Source organism: Pygocentrus nattereri, chromosome 23 (genome assembly GCF_015220715.1).
Source record: "Pygocentrus nattereri isolate fPygNat1 chromosome 23, fPygNat1.pri, whole genome shotgun sequence".
In the NCBI taxonomy this organism is placed as follows: domain Eukaryota; kingdom Metazoa; phylum Chordata; class Actinopteri; order Characiformes; family Serrasalmidae; genus Pygocentrus; species Pygocentrus nattereri.
In genome coordinates, this window is record NC_051233.1 from 27,884,239 (window position 1) to 27,905,812 (window position 21,574).

The 21,574-nt window shown below is 44.2% G+C and overlaps 1 protein-coding gene across 6 annotated transcripts in view; it reads left to right on the forward strand.

Annotated features, from left to right (window-relative positions):
* The window catches only part of klhl13 (kelch-like family member 13), a 99,501-nt gene that overhangs the window by 15,276 nt on the left and 62,651 nt on the right, over positions 1-21,574 (forward strand). The window contains exon 1 of one of the 6 annotated variants that reach the window (XM_037533532.1): positions 15,558-16,043. The exons of 3 other annotated variants lie outside the window; for them this stretch is intronic. In XM_037533532.1, the coding sequence (XP_037389429.1) occupies positions 15,946-16,043 (98 nt within the window). In that variant the 5' untranslated portion in view covers positions 15,558-15,945. Of the gene's footprint in view, positions 1-15,557; positions 16,044-21,574 lie in introns of those variants that run through there. 2 more of the 6 variants (XM_037533534.1, XM_037533531.1) reach the window with 2 other exon arrangements.

The following is a 21,574-nucleotide window of genomic DNA, read 5'->3' on the forward strand; positions in this document are numbered from 1 at the left end:
CCGATTACGGATTAAGACTGGGGTGTTTTTTATATACTCACTCTGCTCAACAATCTGGTGAAAATCTTTGTTTACCTGCAACACTACAACTAATCTGATCAAAAATGATGCACATGCATGGAGAACCACGTAAACGGAACCATGACGGCGAGTCCAGTCAGAGTGAGATGAGCAGCAGTGATCAGTGCTTGTGTTAATTGCTTTAAAATTGCTTTCAGAAAAACGTACCTCATGCCCTTGTTAAAGAAGGCCGAGAGGAAGACGTCATGTTCTGAGACACAAAGCTGGACTTCCGTCCCGCCGCCGTCTTTTAAAGTTCGGAGCATGAACTTTGTCTCCTCTGCAGACCAGTTTCGGCTCCGCCATGTTGAACGTGACGCGCATGCGTAGAATGTACTTGCGCATTCGGATTAGGAACTAAATCGGATTCAGGCGTTTACGCTGCAATTATTCTTCTATTGAACCTGATTATTTACAGGATTACCTCATTCAATCGTATAGAGCTTGCGTTCCGAATGGCCTCAGTCGGACTCGTTTATTCCGATGGAAGTGTTTGCATGGACGTTTTCTGTTCTGATTGAGCTGATTAGATTTACTGTGTACAGTGGGGAACTGTTCCTGGATCAGTTTAAAGGACATCTTCTAGTGTGTTGCTATTGTGTGTGATACTTCTACAGATATGTAGAGAAAATAATTAGATGTATGATAAATCACGGTGATGTAATAGAATGGAATCTTTCAATATTAATATTGATGAGACAAACACTGTTAGCCTTTAGCTAATGAAAGTGGCTGGGCTTGGCTGTTGTGTGTTGCTGTTGATTAGCATCCATATTTATGAGGTTAAGTGACCGCCACTAAGGTTATATATGGAATTTATTGCTATGTTCTGACTGGCTGTATGTAGAGTGTCTCTCTCTCTCTCTCTCTCTCTCTCTCTCTCTCTCTCTCTCTCTCTCTCTCTCTCTCTCTCTCTCTCTCTCTGCTTTGTATGTTATATGAACTCTGCGTGTACACATGTCTGCTGAAGAGTGTGAGGCGGTTTAGTCTAGTTAGCCGTTTACTCTGGGGGTTGACTGATTTGTGTTATCTTTTTATTAAATTTAATTTCAAGGCTTATTTGCTCCCCTGGATGAAGATTCTGAGTAAATAGTAAGTTGTTGTACGTGTCGTCGTCATCGTTGTTGTTGTTGTTGTTGTTGTTGTTGTTGTTGTTGTTGTTGTTCTCTTTCACACTCCTGAAGTTTTAATTCGTAATTCTACGTTTTATATGAAGTGGGGAAATGAACCTAATAATGCAGCACTTATGAGGTAGCAGTCACACTACATTCAGTGTTCAGGCCTCAAGGCTGAAAAAATGATTGTTTTCATGGTGATGAAAAAAGGCCTGTGGCCTCCTTTATAGAAATAATTGGCTTTAAATTACATTCACATTATCGGTCAGAAGTATCGCAGTTAGATATGTTCCCTTTTTTTGTTTGTGTACAATGAAAAGAAATGGCAGCACTGGGGTCCATATCTCTCGGCTGTTAACATTAGCGAAAGTTATCTAAAGGCTTGCGTTGTTCACAGCAGATGATGCATTAATCTTCCCATGATCAGAGGTTTTTCTCCTCTTTATGCAACAACATGGGATCCTTTACCCACCCTGCCGTGAAGAGCCAGTGTGCTGCTGTGCTTTTAAATGCTTTGAGAGACTCTCCAGAATAGGGAGAGTGGTTGGGTATGAGATAAATATAAATGTCAGGAAAACATGCATTTAGTAGCGTTCTGCCAGTTTAAGTGGGGCCAAAAGTTCAGGGGGGAAATTTGAATAAGGATCACATTTTGCCTTTTGGCTTTACTTCCAGCTGATTTGTACTGATTTTGGCTGCTGTGTCTTATTACCAGTATATGATGACATGGGATCTCTTTTTCTCACTGGCTGTCATACTTTTGCCTCTTCCCTCTTGTTTTTATCCCTCGTTCCTCCCGTTCACCTGTTTTGCGCTACTCATGCTGTAATATTGATGGAATACTTTTTGTTCCCCCTCCTTCTTAAGTACTTAAGCGCTTTGAGTGAGCTCCTCTCTCCAGCTCCCTCTCGGTCGGTCTGTCTGTCTTTCTCTCGCTCTCTCCCTTTTTACCTCCCCCTTTCCTCCGCTGCTGAACTGCTTTGAAAATGATAAATGCGGATTAATTGTGGATTTTCTTTGAGCCCTGCCAAAAATACGCTCAAAGTCGCCCGACGTGCTGCCGTATTACCCCAACACATCGCTCTGTCTCATTTCCTTTGCAGCACTGTTATAACAAGTGTGTGTCAGTGCACATTGGTTTTCATGATTTGCTGGTCCACTTTTAGTGCACTTCCAATTACACACAGACAGCAGTGGTTATAATGCTGTGTGAAATGTAAGGAAATCCTGTTTGATTTCTTTAGCTCTTTCATGTCCGACTCTTCTGTCAAACTCCGGCTCTCTCTAATGAGACTGGATGTACCGAGACTTTTGCTTTTGATTCGCGTCTGTATTTACCGGCTCCGTGTCGTACAGGCTAACGCAGTGTTTCAGAAGCGGAATATTATAGCGAAGATTTAGAATTCTTTTTAGTTCTTAATGATCAACACATTTTAACATGTGTACCGGCTCTGACTGTTCGTATCCGTGAAAGATCAAAATGGTCCAAAGCTGTTCCATCTAGCTGGGACTGAATAGATGAATATAAATCCTCTTCTTTCTGGAAATGATCCTTCCAGGATTCCCATGGCCCACTTAGTGGTTTAGTTGACCTGTCCTGACATAATCTGGTTAACCTCATGACGGTCTTGTTAATGCAATGACTGGGCGATAAAACGATAACAAAAATCATCACGCTATAACTTTCCTCAATAGAAATATGAGACCTGTTCGATATAATGGAGTTATCCTCACACTTCCATGTTTAGTGACTTCCCTGGTGGCGTTTTCTACTGCAAGGAAAGTGACGCTACTTTGCTGTCACCAGGAGAGGGCGCACTTCCGAGTTTTTTTGACACGATTGGGAGGAGGGGGGTCAAGGAGTGAAATGAGTCGTCAAATATACTTTAGCAGTGTCTGAAACGTGGAGTTATATATTCCCTGTTTGAGTGCAGCGACCGCCGACCTGTTCTCCTGTGACCAAGTGTGAGTGATGAAGTGGCGTAACTGTACTGACCTTCGAACTAACTTCTCTCCTAACATCCTAATGAGCTTCAGCAGCATGAGATCACATCTGCTCCACACAACTACACTGTGTGTTAGTCATATTTTAGGGTTAGTGCATTCCCGAGCAGCAAAAGTGAAGGAGCACTGCTTTAAATGAATGTAAAGTGATGATGGCGCTGGCTTCCCAAGCTTGGCTACCTTGAAGCTGTGGTGTCACTCATGCAGCTCGGCTGAATTGATGTTACTGTAGATCAAAAAAAGCTGTTTATTTCAGTTTAAATGCAACTAAAAGGAGGACTGTTTGTCTGATGTGAGATTCACACTGCAGTTAATGCTTTTACACAGCAAGCATCAGATATACACTCACCGGCCTCTTTATTAGGTACAATTATTAGGTGCTAGTAAAAGGTTGGACCCACTTTTGCCTTCAGAACTGCCTTAATTCTTCATGGCAGAATTTCAACAAGGTGTTGGAAACGTTCCTCAGGGATTTTGGTTGATTATTTGAGTTGCTGTTGCCTTTCTATCATCTAGAACCAGTCTGCCCATTCTCCTCTGACCTCTCACATCAACAAGGCATTTTCGTCCACACAACTGACCGCTCGCTGGATATTTCCTCATTTTCGGACCGTTCTCTGTAAACCCTAGAGATGGTTGTGCGTGAAAATCCCAGCAGATCAGCAGTTTCTGAAATACTCAGACCAGCTGTCTGGCACCAACAACCACGCCACGTTCAAAGTCCCTTAAATCCCCTTTCTTCCCCGTTCTGATGCTCGGTTTGCACTTCAAGTTGTCTTGACCACCTCTACATGCTTAAATCGACTGAGTTGTGGCCGTGTGATTGGCTGATTAGCTATTTGTGTTAACAAGCAATTGAACAGGTGTACCTAATAAGGTGGCCAGTGAGTGTATGTCGCAGTTCACCCCTCAAGCCACTATGATCGAATAGAGAAATCCAGTCGTCTACTAGCTTGTTTGAATACTGTGATGTGCTCTGACATGGATGTAATAGGAGTGATGGCACTGTGATCCATTACTGACGTACTGAGCCAGATAATGTTTGCTGTTCATATTATGCAGACGTTGTTGAGAAACTAAAGTTTCCCACTAAAAATGTTTTCCTTCTTAAATTATGACTATTACAAAAATTGTGGCCATGCTTTTCCAGCTGGTAAAAACAGCTCACCGGAAACGTTCTCCCATAATCTCATGACAGATTTCTCACTGTTTGGCGAGTGTTTTATCATGTTCTGACCATAAGGGATAGTTTAAAATGGCAACTGACCCCTCGGGAGCAAAAATCAGCCTTCAAACTTGAAAGAAATAAAGATCTGACATTCATTGCGATATGTATTGATATTGAATAATATGCTCATGCTTTTTGTTAACATCAGATGGTGTAACCCAGGATATGCGACTGTGAAGGAGATAATCTGCAGTCGGGACTTTGAACTGATGGCAGTAAGTCTTCGTCCCTTTTATGTGCCTAGGGAGCCGTCACATGCCATCGCTGTTTGTGTTTACGCTCCCCCTTGTGCGGATGCTGAGATGGCATGCGACGTCATACATGCTACCATTGCGAGACTGCAGACCCAGCACCCTGAGGCTTTCATTGCCATCTCTGGTGATTTTAATCTTGTTACACTGGACTCAATGCTCACATCCTTTTACCAGTGTGTAGACTGCCCCACTAGGAAGAACAGGATAGTTGATCTCCTTTACGCCAAAGTGAAGGATGCATACATCGCCACACCCCTGCCCCCTCTGGGAAAATCTGACCATAACCTGGTCTACCTGCAGCCTCAGTACAAACCCCAGAGACAGCCTGTAACCACACGCTCCTTCAGGAAATGGTCTCCTGAAGCCGAAGCGGCTCTCAGGGATTGTTACGATTTCCACGGAATGGAGTGTACTGCAGGAGCCATACGGAGAGGATATTGAGGGGATTAAAACAAAAAATGATGGACTACATGAACTTTTGCATGGACATTGTTGTTCAAGTGAAAACTGTACACTGCTTTGCTAACAACAAGTCCTGGATAACCAGCGATGTCGACGGTCTGCTGAATAAGAAGAGAGCCTTTAGACAACAACCAGGAGGAGTTTAGGAACGTACAGAGGGAGCTCAAAGTCCAATTGCGAGAGGCCAAGGAGTCCTACAGGGTGAAGGTGGAGCAGAGGTTAAGGGAGAATAACATGAGGGAGGTTAATATAATAAGACCATTACAGGCTGTAAGCAGAGAATGGACAGTGCGTTAGACGGTGACGCAGAGAGAGCCAATGAGTTCAACATCTTCTATAACCAGTTTGACTGCCCTGTTCAGATCTCCACAGCACCTGCATGTCCAGCAGTCACCTCCACACCCTCACTTTTCTCAGCTCCTGGTGCTTCAGTCTCTGTCTGCCTGGACATCAACACCTAATGTGCTCCTATTGATATTCATGCCACCCTCCCAAACGCTGACTGCACAGACATCACAACCCCCTCTACCCCCTCTTCACACATCAAAGCATCTGATCTGATCTGCAGCCCCACTATAGCCCCCCCTCCCTGCACATCTTCACTGCAGATCAAGTTAGAGGTGAGCTGAGGAAACTCCACACAAGGAAGGCAGCTGGTCCGGACAAAGTATGTCCTAGACTACTTAGGTCCTGTGCTGCTGAGCTGGGGACACACCTACAGCACGTTCTCAACCTGAGTCTGCGCTTGTGGAGGGTTCCCACACTGTGGAAGACATCATGCATCATTCCAGTACCCAAGAGGTCGGTTGCTCTAACATCCCATGTCATGAAGACACTGGAGCGTGTTCTTCTACAACTTCTCAGACCCCAGGTTCGACACGCAACAGACCCCTTGCGGTTCGCCTACAGGGAGAAAGTGGGAGTGGAGGATGCCATGCTATACCACCTCCTCTTATCTGGACAAGGGTGGTTGTGCTGTAAGAGTCATGTTCTTTGATTTTTCCAGTGCCTTTAACACCATTCAGCCCCTCAACTGAGAGACAAGCTGGTTAACATGCAAGTGGATCCACACCTGGTCTCCTGGATTACTGACTATCTCATTGGCAAGCTTCAGTATGGCAGGCTGAAGGACTGTACATCAGAGACTGTGGTCAGGAGCACCACAAGGGGCTGTACTGTAGATGGTAGTGGACTTTCGCAGGGTTAGGCCACCCGCACGGCCAATCTCTATTGAGGGGGTTGAAGTGGAGAGGGTAATGACCTACAGGTATCTTGGGCTGCAACTCGATGATAGGTTGGACTGGTCAGCCAACACAGACATCCTGTACAGGAAGGGTCAAAGCAGGCTATACTTCCAGAGGAGGCTGAGGTCCTTTAACATCTGTAGGAAGCTCCTGCAGATGTTCTGTCAGACCATGGTTGCCAGCTGTGTTTTTTTTATGCTGTGGTGTGCTGGGAATGAAGCATAAAAAAGAGAGACGAGATGCGACTGGACAAGCTGGTCAAGTGAGCGGGGTCAGTGGTCAGTGCGGAACTGGACTCTGTGGTCAAGGTGGCCGAGAGAAGGACATTACACAAACTGCTCTCCATTATGGAGGATGATGGCCACCCACTACACACCATCATCATGGATCTTTTGTCCCCAGAGCCATCAGGCTCTTCAACTCTTCCCAGGGGGTCCAGCAGGAGGAGGACTGAATCTGGATCTCATGCTTATCCTGTGTTTCTCTATTCATCTGCACATATAGACAGCGTGCTGCACATATTGCACTTTCTGCATACCTCACTGCGCATCTTGCACATCTGGACACTAGACACTTTATTGGATACAATATATGCACATATTTATTCATTCATTCTGTGGCCGTCACCTGTAAATTTTCGTGCAGTCATTATTGCACTGCATCTCTCATCTCAGGTTATAGATATTATCACAGAATGTGGTATTTTTTTCTATTTGTATATATTCCTGTAGATAGGATGTGGTTTAGTCTTATATGTCTACACATATTTTACAGTTACTGTACAGTGTTGTGTGTCTGCTACTGGCTGCTAAATTTCCTTCGGGATCAATAAAGTATCCATCCATCTATCCCTCCATCCGTCCTTCCATCTAATATACGATATTTTTTATCGTGATTAACCTTTTTGTCCATATCGCCCAGCTCTACATTCATTATTACTTCATGTATAATAGTATTCATAGTCTGGTGGCATCAAACACAGCACAGATGTGCAGAATTGGATGCATGCAGGTTTTGTTTATTTAGTTTAACACCCAGAGCCTGTCTAAGCCTAACAAACACAGCTGCGGTTAACTCAGTTTTTCGATGGTGGTTAACAACCTTTATTGTGGCCACGTCTGATGTTCAGATGTTCCTGGTTATAACAATTACATCATTTCAAAGACAGAGTCCTTGTTTTCCTGTCAACTTTGATCAGTTCATTGACTCTGCCTCGCCTCCTGAAACATTTTTCTGATTTTTGATTATGTCGTCACGGACCAGTGGGCAGAGCAAATTAAAATGAGCTGATAATACTGTGGTCCACCCCACCTAACAGAGAAAATGCACAGCTAGCTCGGAGACCCTCCCTGATGGGTCACAGTATGGAAGAAAAATGTGTTCATAGTCATTCATGCCTCATACATCATAGTTATCAGTTGTTTTTGCTATTAGAATGTCTGTATTTCAGTAGATCAACAAGAAAATACTCACTATATTATGTCTGGTACACGAAAAAGGCAAATTTAACATTGTATTCATTGCTTTGTGAGGCACTGCGAGGCAGATTGTAATTTTGGAGGCACTGCAAATTCACTTGGATTCTGTTGAGCAGCGCTGACCACTACATCAGCTGAGTATGTACCAAATTCGTGAGACTCGTTACTAACCAACAGACTCGCTGACGGCCGTGTCGGAGAGGCGGACGCTGTCTAAGCTGCAGGCCGTTATGGACAATAGCTCCCACCCACTCTACGACACGGTGATGAGACACAGGAGCTCATTCAGCTCAAGACTCACTCTACCGAAATGACCACAGAGCGCCACAGGATGTCATTCTTACCTGTGGCCAGCAAACTCTATAACTCCTCCCTCAGTGTGTGATTCACTAAGCGTGGTCCATCTGTGCAAAACTCAATACCAACTTTTCATATGGGTAATAATAATAACTGTGCTGAAACTCAGAGGGACAGTCATTTGAACTGCTTTATACTAGATGTTTAATATTTATTATCAGTCACCACCACTTTACTATATTCATAAGAACTTAAATCGTGTGTACATACTGCAAGTTTCTCTTTGTTTTGAATTATTAAAGTGTTTATTCTTTTACATAAATGGTTGCAACTGTAACAACTGCAGTTTCCCTCCGGGATCAATAAAGGATTCTGATTCTGATTCAGAGGAGCGTTAAATTAATGGTGGCCGACGAGCCACTGAAAACAAAGCGTTTCAGACTTTTTTTTCACTCTTGGATGAAACAAACAGCTAAAAACAAAGACCCGAACTCGTTTACTGCCTGCTGCTCATCATACGGCAGATCCACTGAACTCTAACTGTAGGATCCTGTAACTCTGGACCAGGAACTAAATGTGAAGCCTAGTCATGTTTTGTACTTCCTCCCTCGTCTTTGTCCTCTGCATTATGTCCATATCTACGGCTAAAAATAGGAAGAGTAAGAACTTCAGCCCCGCTTAAGCAGCTAATTTGATCTGACTGGTGAACACCGACGCAGAATGAGGATGAGAAAATGTCCAGGTTCGTTTATTGATGCATGTTTTTACCACTAAACAAAATAGTTCAGTCCTGTCCAGCACTGAGCGAATAGCACTCCCGTTCAGTCACTGCTTAAGCGCTAATTAGATGAATAAATGAATGGTTATTCAAAGGCTGATGGTGAAATAAACACTGAGAGTGATTGATTGGGTGTTCACTTTGGTCAGACTCCTGCTAAAACAGAACGGACCGACACATTGAGAAGTGTGCAACTGAAGCGTTTTGACTAAATTCAGTCTCTGTTAGCTGCTTTCTTTTCTCTCCTCCTTTACGGAGCTCCTCTTAATCAGCTCTAATAATAGACTCCTATGAATAGATGTTCCTCTACCACTCTACACATTTAGCACTTCATTAAATGGGAGTAGATGGAGGGCTCTGTGTATGCGTGTTCATTCAGTGCCTTATATGTCCAGCAGAGGGTAGAATCTCTGTATTCGTCTGTGTCCAATGGATGTAATAGGCAAGTCTCTCTCTCTCTCTCTCTCTCTCTCTCTCTCTCTCTCTCTCTCTCTCTCTCTCTGTGTGTGTGTGTGTGTCTGTCTTAGTTCAGTTGAGTATGCTCTATTATTATAACCACATTTAGTAACAGAGCTGGCATATGAGTATTGACAGGTATCTTTTTCGGGCTGATGTCAGCAGAAAGTGCTGGATTGGATATCGGAGAGAAACGGGAATGAATGTTATCCCATCCTGCAGCAAATCTATCCTGAAACTGCACTTGCTCTCCACAGTTTCTTCCTGTGGGGAAGTAGACTGTTCAGATGCTCGTTTTAAAGGAGAATTCACAGTTTTTGTTTTTCTTTTAGAATTTGTGTATTGGAGGCATTTGGAGGTTGAGGTTGGAGTCATTCAGAGTGGTCTGATGTGAAATAGGAGGTTAGGGATCTGGCCCTGTGACCGGAAGGTTGCCGGTTCGATCCCCAGGGCCGACAGTCCATGACTGAGGTGTCCTTGAGCAAGATACCTAACCCCCAACTGCTCCCCGGGCGCTGTGGATAGGGCTGCCCACCGCTCCGGGCAAGTGTGCTCACTGCCCCCTAGTGTGTGTGTGTTCACTAGTGTGTATGTGGTGTTTCACTTCACGGATGGGTTAAATGCGGAGGTGGAATTTCCCCAGTTGTGGGATCAAAAAGTATCACTTAAGTTAACTTAAGAGAGAACCTTTTTATTTACTTGCCCCCAGTGAATCTGGACACGTCTTCGGAGTCCTTATATGTAATACTGATGAGGCTAAAATGGTGAGAAACCTGAAAAAATAAGTTTGCCTTGGGGGCTTGTCTGAAAACTCTGTCAATCTCACACAGTCCCATCTGGCGTTTTTCCTTTTGGGCTTCTGGATATGGACAGCTGTGGTACTGCTGGGATTCAAACTCAGTCTCCTGATGTTGGGATGAATTATTAGACGGCTGCACCACATGAGACTGTGCTACTCGGGTTAAAACAACACGTTTTCTGCAGTGTAAACATTTATGGACACACAGCCTGAGCTGCTTCATGTGTTCCCGAGTGGTGCAGTGGACTGAGCCGTCACTCCAACCGGAGGTTGTCAGGTTGAACCCCAGCAAAGCCATAGCCATCCATAAGTGTGAACCCCAGAGGAAAAGCCATCTAGCAGTACTGTGTTATGGAAAGAGTCCTCAGCATTAATACATTTAATAAACCTGTAATTAGTGGGTGCTGCTACACTATGTTAACACCTTAAAAATCGGCTTATTAAACACCAAAGCTTATTATTCAGTAACTACAGGGTCTTCAATGCAAACCGGTGGAGCTATTCTTGGGTTATAAAAGAGTGTAATAAAACTGAGACCTGCTGTTCGGCCTTGGCAATTTAAGGGCTTAAAAGAATGTCTTTCAAGTCTGTAATTGATTGATTTGCTCTGTTTGGACTGTGTTATTCTCTTTTTCCCCTCTTAAAATGACACAAAACAGAATTATACTAAAAAACAAACTGCTTGGCAACCAAAACACACTGTTTTATGGATTTATAACTGATATAGTGCTCACAATTTAACAAATATAGTGAAAAATGATCTCCTGACAGGTCAATATCACGGTAGACCGGTATAGACAATATATCATCCAGCACCACAGAGGTGTGTAACTTCAAATATCATGAAATATGACTCACATGTGAGGAATATCGTACACTGGTATAAACACAGCACTGTGTGCCTGTGAAGGTGTTACACGACTTTATTTGCTGTGCTAATGGATTTAGGTGGGATTTGCTGGGCTGATGGACGCAGTAGCGTGAGCAGACAGCCACAGTAGCGTGAGTCTGTGTTAATGAATTAATTGGCTTTATTGGCTTAATGGTGGTTCACCTGTTCCTACAGCATGGGGGAAAGGATGGAAGCGTCACAGGGAAGCAGCCTGTTTTTGTTTTCTCCTTTTCGATGTCTGACCTTTTTCTTATCGACCTTCTTGGGTTGCGTGTGCAAGTAGGTCCAGAATCGCAGCGGCTCCAGTATTCCAGCTCAGGGTTTAATCCCACATTAATACATTCAATTGAACCATCTCTCACCATTTAACCCTGTTTATGTAGCACTTCTATTACTACATTGCAGTTTAATGGTTGGACCAAAAAATGTACTAATCTTTCTGTTTACACCACAAGTATTCGGTCAGTAGAGTTTTCTACTAGAGCTATGAGGCTAATGTAGCTACAGGTAATGAAGGTTAGAGTCCCACCAATTAATTGGTTCAACTACATTCCTGAATCCTCTCACACGCCTCACACCATGTAGAGTTGTTAAGCAATGTCTCAAATAGACTTACCTGTGTTGTTTCTCACACGGTCTGAGATGCTGTTGTCTATAAACATGGACAGTAGTACATCAGCATGGCTAAAGACGGAAGCAGCCGTGTTGTTTTTATAGAGGACTGTGTGTTGTACAGCGTCAGAAACAACATGGGTCAGTCTGTTTGAGGTGATGGGAACTTCTGAAAAACGGCAGACGCTTTTTGGATTTTTGGGGGCTGTTTTAGAGCGTCCTGTAACGTTACTGGTCAGGCTTTCTGGCTTCTTTCTGCATTTGTAGGGTGTGCAGTCACAATGATATTTGAGGCGTTGTCAGTATATTGTGACTATTGTCAAGATTTCTTATCATTTCATTGTGGATATTATCTTGTTCTAACTTTGTTGTTGTTGGTATCTTCCTTATAACTTCATTCTCTTTATGTTTTAGACAACAAACAGGCCATTTTTGTTACGGTGTCTTAACACTGATATACAGTGCTGTGCAAATGGTTTAGGCACCTCAGAAAATTGGAATTAAAAAGCTTTTCGTCTGGGCAGTAAGCAGGCAAAAAGCTAATATTGGAAGAAATAAAAATAGTACTAGTACAATAAGTAGGTGTGTGTGTGTGTGTGTGTGTGTGTGTGTGTGTGTGTGTGTGTGTGTGTGTGTGTGTGTGTGTGTGTGTGTGTCACTGTGTTCATTCAACCATTTCCAGATTATCATCCAACACCTGGTTTGACTTATGAGTGCCGGTCATGCTGTGTGCTGGTGAAGAGAGATATATTATTTATAATTTTACATTTATAACATAAACAGAAACATTTTGAATGCACTGCCATATCCCACCCCAGTCCAACATCCAGACAGAAAAAAAAGAGCGAGAGGATGAAAGAAAAACATAACTAAGGTCCCCTTAACTTGTCTAAGAATTTTTTTTTTATCACAGCATCTCTATCTCTCTGTCTGGACAACGTGTGTCATCTCAGCCGTCTTTTAAAACGAGGGAGCTGAGGACGATTTCCAGTTCAGAAGAATGACCTTTTTGGCAGCAACCATACTGGTCATTGGAGCCTGATGTTGAATTCGGGAAAAATCAACTGTAGACTCAGAATAGCCACAAATCACAACAACAGGGTCGGGAGACACTTGGATATCAAGTAGATCAGAAAGAAATGAAAATACATTGGGCCAAAAATCATGTGAGACTGGACAGAACCAAAACTGATGGGCCAAGGTGCCATCTGCAATCTCACACTTATCGCAAAGTGAAGACGCTGATCCGTAGATCCTAGATAGTTGTTTTTGAGTAATGGAGACTATGCAGGACCTTGAACTGTATCAGCCTGTACTTTGAATTACTAGAGAGCAGTAGGAGATTCTGGACCAGCTGGTGAAGGAATTTAATCTGGAACCAAACTTTTGTTCTTCTAACCACAGAGTTTTTCAGAAGTTCCCTCCGCCTTAAAGATGCATCATCAGAAGGGGAATTCTAGTCCTGCTAACAACTCAACACATTTTCAGTCAAGTGTAACATGAATTAAGCTTGAAGCTAATTGGTGCACAAGGCTACATTAGCCTCGTAGCTCCGGTTTGTTGAGGTCTGCGTATAGAGGAATAAGTAAAGGAACGAGGTAAAGTGAGCGAGCAGGAAAAACAGCCATCGAACTGCGTCTGCTGCCGAGAAACAGCATCTCCTCTGACGTTCTGTCAGCTCCTTTAACCGACACCGATGTAATCGCAGAAACGAGTCTTCATCTTTTTTTCTCCCATGTTCTTTTCTTCTCATAGTTCTGTTGCTTTAGAGGAGTGCTGACCCGACAGCCAGGGAAAAGGCCGGCGGCGGAGTTTGTGTGGAAAAGCTTTTCTTATATACAACACTGTTCAAAAGTAAGGAGTCATGGCATTTGATCAAATATGAAGCATTCAAGTGTTAAATTTATTAGGACCTCATTCTGGATACTTATACACTACATTGCCAAAAGTATTCGTTCATCTGCCTTCACATGCATATGAGCTTGAGTGACATCCCATTCTTAATCCATGGGGTTTAATATAATGTCGGCCCACCCTTTACAGCTTCAACTCTTCTGGGAAGGCTTTCCACAAGGAGCGTGTTTATGGGAATTTTTGACCATTCTTCCAGAAGTGCATTTGTGGGGTCAGACACTGATGTTGGACGAGAAGGCCTGGCTCACAGTCTCCACTCAATTCATCCCAAAGGTGTTCTATCGGTTTGTCAGGACTCTGTGCAGGCCAGTCAAGTTCTTCCACACCAAACTTGCTCATCCATGTCTTTATGGACCTGCTTTGGGCACTGGTGTGCAGTCATGTTGGAACAGGAAGGGGCCGTCCCCAGACTGATCCCATAAAGTTGGGATCATGAAATTGTCGAAAATCTCTTGCTGTTGAAGCATTAAGAGCTCCTTTCACTGGAATTAAGGCACCGAGCCCAACTCCTGAAGAACAACCCCGCACCATAATCCCTCCTCCACCAAACTTTACACTTGTTACAATGCAGTCAGACAAGTACCGTTCTCCTGGCAACCGCCAAACCCAGACTAGTCCATCGGATTGCCAGCATGAATCGTCACTCCAGAGAACACGTCTCCACTGCTCTAGAGTCCAGTGGCGGCACTTTACACCACTGCATTCCATGCTTTGCATTGCGCTTGGTGATGTAAGGCTTGGATGCAGCTGTTCGGCCTTGGAAACCCATTCCATGAAGCTCTCTATGCTGTTCTTGAGCTGATCTGAAGGCCACATGAAGTTTGGAGGTCTGTAACGATTGACTCTGCAGAAAGTTGGCGACTTCTGCGCGCTATGCACCTCAGCATCCGCTGAACCTGCTCTGTCATTTTACGTGGCCGACCACTTCTTGGCTGAGTTGCTGTCGCTCCCAATCGCTTCCACTTTGTTATAATCCCACTGACAGTTGACTGTGGAATATTTAGTGGTGAGGAAATTTCACATTTGCACACTGGCATCCGATCATGGTACCACGCTGGAATTCACTGAGCTCCTGAGAGCGACCCACTCCTTCACTAATGTCTGTAGAAGCAGTCTGCAGGCCTAGGTGCTTCGTTTTATACACCTGTAGCCATGGAAGTGACTGGAACGCCTGAATTCAATGATTTGGATGGGTGAGTGAAGACTTTTGGAAATGTAGTGCATATTAGCTTCTCTCTGACAGTTAATTTTATTATAACATCATTCTGGATATAGATACTATAATTTCATTCTGAACATTAATTAATTAACTTAATTCAGAGAATGTATTATTAGAAATTCATTCTGAACATTTAATTAATTAGATCTTCATTCTGGATATTAATCCCAGCGTCTTTAACAGTGCAGTGCTGTGTGATGGTGTCTTAAACCAGACCTTCACACTTTATCTGCTTTTAGCTTCATTCTGTCTGTATGTCTGTCTGTCTGTGCCTTTGTTTTGATCTCTCCCTCCCTCCCTCCATTCTCTCTTCATATTCTTCACTTTTCTCCCTCCATCTCTTTCTCTCTCTTTCGTTCTCTGTGTAGCTCTCTCAGCTCCCTCCCTCTCCTCTCTCTCTTTGTCTCATTCTATGTCTCTCTCCCTTTTGGTTTGGTTTCCCATCACTCTTTCTTGCTATTTTGCTCTTCTCTCCCTCCCCCCCCCCCCCCCCTCAATCGCTGTCCTTCTATTTTGTGTTCCCTCTCTCCCAACCCCCTTCCCTCCTTCTCTCTCTCTCTCTCCCCAACCCCCTCCCTCCTCTGTTTTGCTCTCTCCCCACCCCTCCTCCCTCCCTCCCTCCTTGTCTTCTCTATACCTCTCTCTCCCTGTCTATATCCTCTCTCCACTGCAGTCCGCTCTCCTTTACACTCTCTCTCTCTCTCTCTCTCTCTCTCTCTCTCTCTCTCTCTCTCTCTCTCTCTCCCCACATCCACCACTACGATCTCGCTGCAGCGCCTCTTCTCGGCACCTGAGGTGGATTTCTTTTTTTTTTCCATCCTCCTCTCCATTTCTCCTCACATCATCTCTTTTTTCCCTCCTCCATCATGTTTAAGCTCTCTCCCTCGCCTCGCGCACTCGGCTAATCTTTTAGCCTCGGCTTCGCTTCGCTAGCGTCGTTATTTTAGCTCGGACTGCTAACGTTAACCTCACAACCGTCACCTTCATCCATCCGTCCGTCCTCCTCCTCCTCCTCCACCTCCTCCACCGCTCGGCTGGAGATGGGACTCCTCTCCGGCCTCCTTTTTTTCATGGACTCTTGGTTCTCCGTGGTTTTTCTCCGCCGTGTGAGCTCCGTGAGCCGGTAGCTAATCATGCCTCTGAAATGGAAAAGCGGCTCTCCGGTCAGCTGGAAATTCCCCGTGCCTGTGCTTAAAACCTCCAGGTCCTCCCCGCTGTCTCCAGCCTACATGTAAGTAGCGGGAAATACGACACACAACGGAAGCGATGAAGTGGAGAAAGTTTGATTATCTGTCTGCTTTGGTTTCTTTTTAGCGCTTTTGTCTGTCGCGCACGAAGCCCAAGTTGGCTCATCATTTCGAATTTTCCGGCCCACCTTAAATCGGCAGCGGTTACGTTCTGTAGCCGTAAAGGCGTCTGAATGTAACTGCGCCGTTTAAGGTGGAACGGAAAATTCGGATAAGGAACCAACTTCATCATCGGCTCTCTCTCCCTTTATCCCCTCCCTGTTTCCCTGTTCAGCTCCCCACAGTGCTAGGGGTCTCTCTCTCTCTCTCTCTCTCTCTCTCTCTCTCTCTCTCTCTCTCTCTCTCTCTCTCTCTCTCTCTCTCTCTCCCCCCCAGCTGTCTGTATCGTTTCTCTTGTGTTGGTGTGATTTTTATTCCACGGATCTCCATCAGAATTCAGTCGTCCTGTGCTTTATTTATGTTTATTTTTGGCCGCGAGCTTCTTCCTCCCTCCCTCTCTCCCTGCTTCCCTTTTTATCCCTCTTTTTTTCTGCATCTCTCTCTCTCTCACTGTCTCTCCCCCACCCCACTCTCTAAATTTCATTCACTCCTCATCTTTCTCCCTTTCTTATTAGCATCTCTCTCTCTCTCTCTCTCTCTCTCTCTCTCTCTCTCTCTCTCTCTCTCTCTGTCTCTCTCTCTCTGTGTGTGTGTCATCCTCTTTCACTGCGTGTGTACCATTTGTGTGTGTGTCTGTCTGTCTCTCTCTCTCTCTCTCTCTCTCTCTCTCTCTCTCTCTCTCTCTCTCTCTCTGCCACCCCACCCCACTTTTTCAGTCTTCCTTTCTTATTAGCATCTCTCTCTCTCTCTCTCTCTCTCTCTCTCTCTCTGCCACCCCACCCCACTTTTTCAGTCTTCCTTTCTTATTAGCATCTCTCTCTCTCTCTCTCTCTCTCTCTCTCTCTCTCTCTCTCTCTCTCTCTCTCTCTCTCTCTCTCTCTCTCTCTGTATGGGAGGATTTCTGATGGTGCACCTGCTCTCTACACTTCCTGTTCCTTCTCGTCTGTCTGTTCCGGTTTTCGGTTCAGGTTTATGGTCCTAAACGGTCCCGGTCGTCTCCTCTTGTTCGGCGGTTCAGTAACCTCAGTTAAACTGGGTCAGCGTTTCATTAATGAGCGCCGCTGATCCGCCGCTCTCATGCGTGCAGGTCTGGCTTTGTTTGTCCGTCCTAGTACACCTACAAACCCGGATTCACAGCGTTTGTGTTGCAGTTACGAATTACAGCTCCTGTTTTATCCTTCGCACTGCTTTTCCGGTTGACTGACCGCCACAGATCCGGGGTTTAACTGTTGTTAACTGTTTGTGGGTGTGAAGAATCTCATTCAGCGTTAGCATAACTGCGCATCAGTCAAGTTCACATGAAAAAAAAGTTGTGCATTCAGACTTAAAGCGCTGCGCACTGGTAATGAAGTTACGGGTCTGACTGGTCGTAATTTGCCAAAGCAGATTTAATAATGAATTGATTTATTCTAATTTGATTATGCAGCACAGCGTCAGTGTAGCAAGCAGAAGACTAAACCTCAGATCTCCAAAATGACGACTTTAAAGGAGAAAGGAAAAGAAAAACATACTTTTAATGTAAGTCTCATTGGAACCAGACCCCCCCCCCCCCCCCCCCCCCCCCCCAGGCATTTTGGGCCACTTGTTTTGGTCCAATCATCATGAAATTGGCATACTGTGTAAAGGGAACGGGCACTTTCTAATTGTGGCAAAAGCTGAAAGTGTGTGTGTGTGTGTGTGTGTGTGTGTGTGTATTCGTTCAGTGTTTATGTATAACTGTAATCAGATGACCATAATGTGCTAAAATGCACGGCGTATAACTGGTTTGCCCTTTAAAGCAGAGACCAGAATCAAAAGGTCAGGATTTCATGCTCCAGTTCAGGTCTTCCACCCTCCCTTGACTTAAAGCAGGTGTGCTGAGGGTGACCTGTAAGCTCCTTTTGAGTATCTGCTGGTGATGATTAAATCCTGGTGTAGAGTCCAGATCCGGATTTGATTAGCTTTGCTGTGGAACAGGAGCAGGAACGAACGTAAACGGATTGGAGGTGTAAATCTCTGACCTCACCGTGATTTTTAAAAAAAAAGTTTTGATTTACTCGTGTTTGTGTAGTTTATTATGCACTAAGGCTTCTTGTGCAGTAACTACAGGGACTCCAGTGCAAACTAGTCGAGCTGTTCTTAGCTTATGGAAGTGTGTAATGGCACTTTGGGCTCACCGGTGGGTTCTGGGTGTTTAAAGGGTTACCTTATTTTTTTCTTTCCCTCAAAATTGTTGCCATTGATTGACCAACTTGGTCATTGCGCTGCATTTTCTGCTCAGACTAAGCTGTAAAGTAGTCACTGGGTCAGTCTGTGAGCAGCTGCGGGTTCGTTTAGTTTGTTTGGGGTTAATTAGTCAGTTTTACATTCACTCTGCTTTTCTGGACACATTAAACCTCTCTGGATCAAATTTCACAGTTAATCGGATTAGCAGTTACAGATTTATGTAGTTTTATTATTTTATTTATTTTTTATTGAAGAGTCTGGGGCTAGGGCTTAGTCGTGAAGCTGGCTGTATATCTGGACTAGAAGACTTTTATTGTAGGTTATATTTAAGAGAGCAGCGCTGTTTGTGTTATATAACTCTGAAAATAGAGTCTGACCACAGATGGCCTTTTTAAGTGTTTACAGCTTTCTGAAATGGTACAGTGGTCTGCAATTATACATGGAACCCTACCATTCAGATTACAGACTGTAGTTTAAATGTCTGTCTGGGTGTGTGCGTGTGTGCGTGTGTGTGGGTGTGTGCGTGTGTGCACTCTAACTGAACCCTTGTTTTGTAGGGATGGGTGTGGTTATGTGAAAATACAGATTATCCAAACTCCTCTTGGCGTTCGATTACTTATTCATGTATTAAGTGCAGTGATGAACTGAATTGCATGTTATGCTATACTTTCGTTTTGTTTTTAAAGCGAAGCGGAACGGCCACGTCTCATCAGAGCTGTGTATGGAAACATCTCAGACATAAACATCAGGGCGTACACAGTGAAGTTTGGGCGAGTTGCTGTTCTGTAGGTCAGCTGGTTGGTCAACTGAATGTGTGTGTGTGTGTGGATGCTGAACCTGTGGCTGGTTGTAGATTAGTGTTAATTTGCTGTGGAGTTTGGAGCAGTTTTCCCACTAAGCCCAGCTATGGACTAACATACGATCTATTTTTACTGGGTGGGTGTGGGTGTGTGGGTGGGTGTGTTTTCAGGACCATTGTAGTAAATCTAGACAAAAAAAGGTCCAAAAATTTTCCTCACTATATTCCATGTCTTAACTTAAGGAGCGAAGCATTTTCTTATTGGTTACTGGGATTAAGATTAGAGGCAGGTTTAGGTTTAAATTCTTTACATACAGCACTGTGTAAAAGTCTTAGGCTCCTAAGCAAATCGCCATACTTCTAAATTTTGAATCATATTTATTCTGACATCTGATGAGATGGAACAGATGATGCAAAGAACCAGTGGCACCATGTATTTAAATTACTATCAAAAACGATGCAGTTTTAGCTGTAGCTGGACTGGAGTGTGTGTGTGTGTGTGTGTGTGTGTGTTTTTCTGGATTGGTGTGTGTGTGTGTGTGTGTGTGTGTGTTTTTTCTGGATTGGAGTGTGTGTGTGTGTGTGTGTGTGTGTGTGTGTGTGTGTGTGTGTGTGTGTTTTTTCTGGATTGGAGTGTGTGTGTGTGTGTGTGTGTGTGTTTTTTCTGGATTGGAGTGTGTGTGTGTGTGTGTGTGTTTTTTCTGGATTGGAGTGTGTGTGTGTGTGTGTGTGTTTTCTGTATTGGAGTGTGTGTTTTCTGGATTGGAGTGTGTGTTTTCTGGATTGGAGTGTGTTTTTTCTGGATTGGAGTGTGTTTGCTTCGTTCTTCAGTCATCTCGGCAAAATCAGGCTGTTGGGTTTTTTTTGGGGTTTTTTTTTAGGCTTGTGAGCAACATGTAGATTAACAGGCCACAGTTATTAAAAATGCCCACTGTTGTGGGTGTGTGTGGGGTGGGGGTGTGTGTGTGTGTGTGTGTCAGAGGTCAGGATTACAGTGTTCTGGAACGCTGTGTGTGCTTTTTAGCATCAGAGGTGGATTATATGGCAAAGGTTTGTGCATCTGAGGTTTTTTTTTTTTTTTTGAAGTGCCAGCATTATTTGGTTTGTGTGTGTGTGTGTGTGTGTGTGTGTGTGTGAGGCAGAGAGGCAGAGAACAAAATCCAGCAGGTTCTGTAAATGTAGTCCACCTAGTTTGCTGTAGTAAGAATTTCATGCTTGAGATGTACTGAGACACACACACACACACACACACACACACACACACACACACACACACACACACACACTCTCACACAATGGGGGCAGGTCACACAGTAGCAGGAGTGTTCGGAGAGTGAGAGGACAAGAGTGCATCACAGCAGAACTAAATCTTTCCCACACACAGGCTGCGTGATGTGGATGAGCTGCTCGTATTGAGAGGAAGTTGCTCCGTGTTGTTACTGCGCTACATGTTAAACCATAATAAAAGCACATTGATGAACCAGGAAACCCTTTGGGTTCACTGCACGGCTTTAAGTCTGAACGGATTATAAAAGACTGGACTTGACGGAGGACGGCACTCGCCGAACTCGGCCGAACTCGCATGTTCCGCTGTTACTAGGAGGCCCAAATAAACAACGTTAGAGCCACTGCTGCTGTTTTCGCCGACGCAGTAAAGAAGCGGCAGGTAAAGGTGTTTAAGTGAGGCTCATTGATTTATAAATGTGATCAGTGTGGTATTTCTAGAGTTTTAAACCCCAGAACTCATTAATGCTACATTCATATTACAAGCCTCATTGCTCAAATCCCCCCTTTTTTTTTTTGCTCAGTTCCGATCTCTAACATGATGGTTCACACTAGTTTAGGTGTTTCAAGTCAGTCGTTAATGTGAACGGACCAGCGTCCGCAGTAACGTCATCATCAGCACAAACTAACGAGCAGAACGAGCTTCACTGAGAAGATCATTAACTCTGATCAGCTCTCAGCTTCGTTATTAGACAGAGACGAAGGAGAAACAGATGAGATGTTGCTTTTCCACCGTTTACAGGCTTTAACGTCTGTTCAAGGCTGCTACCATGGTAACGCTGAATGAAGGTGCAGTGGACATAAGCACGAGTTCTGATCTGAGCGTCACGTTGTCGCCTGGCCACGAACCGGATGCGCATCCGATCTAGGACCACGTATGAAAGTGGCTCAGGTCGGATTTGAAAAGGTCAGATTTGTGTGTCCACACAGCCCTGAAAACGTCAGATCTGAGTCACATTAGGGTAAAAAATCTGATTTGGTAATGTGAACGCAGCCTAAAAAGCTTTTTGTTGTTTTTCTTTGTTTTACTTTTACTTTTCGGTCTTTTCTTCTTTGGCGCTCTGTTTTTCATTGGCTGTTGGAGGAGCCAGTTCGGATTGCATCATTGATCTGTTGGATTGAAAACAC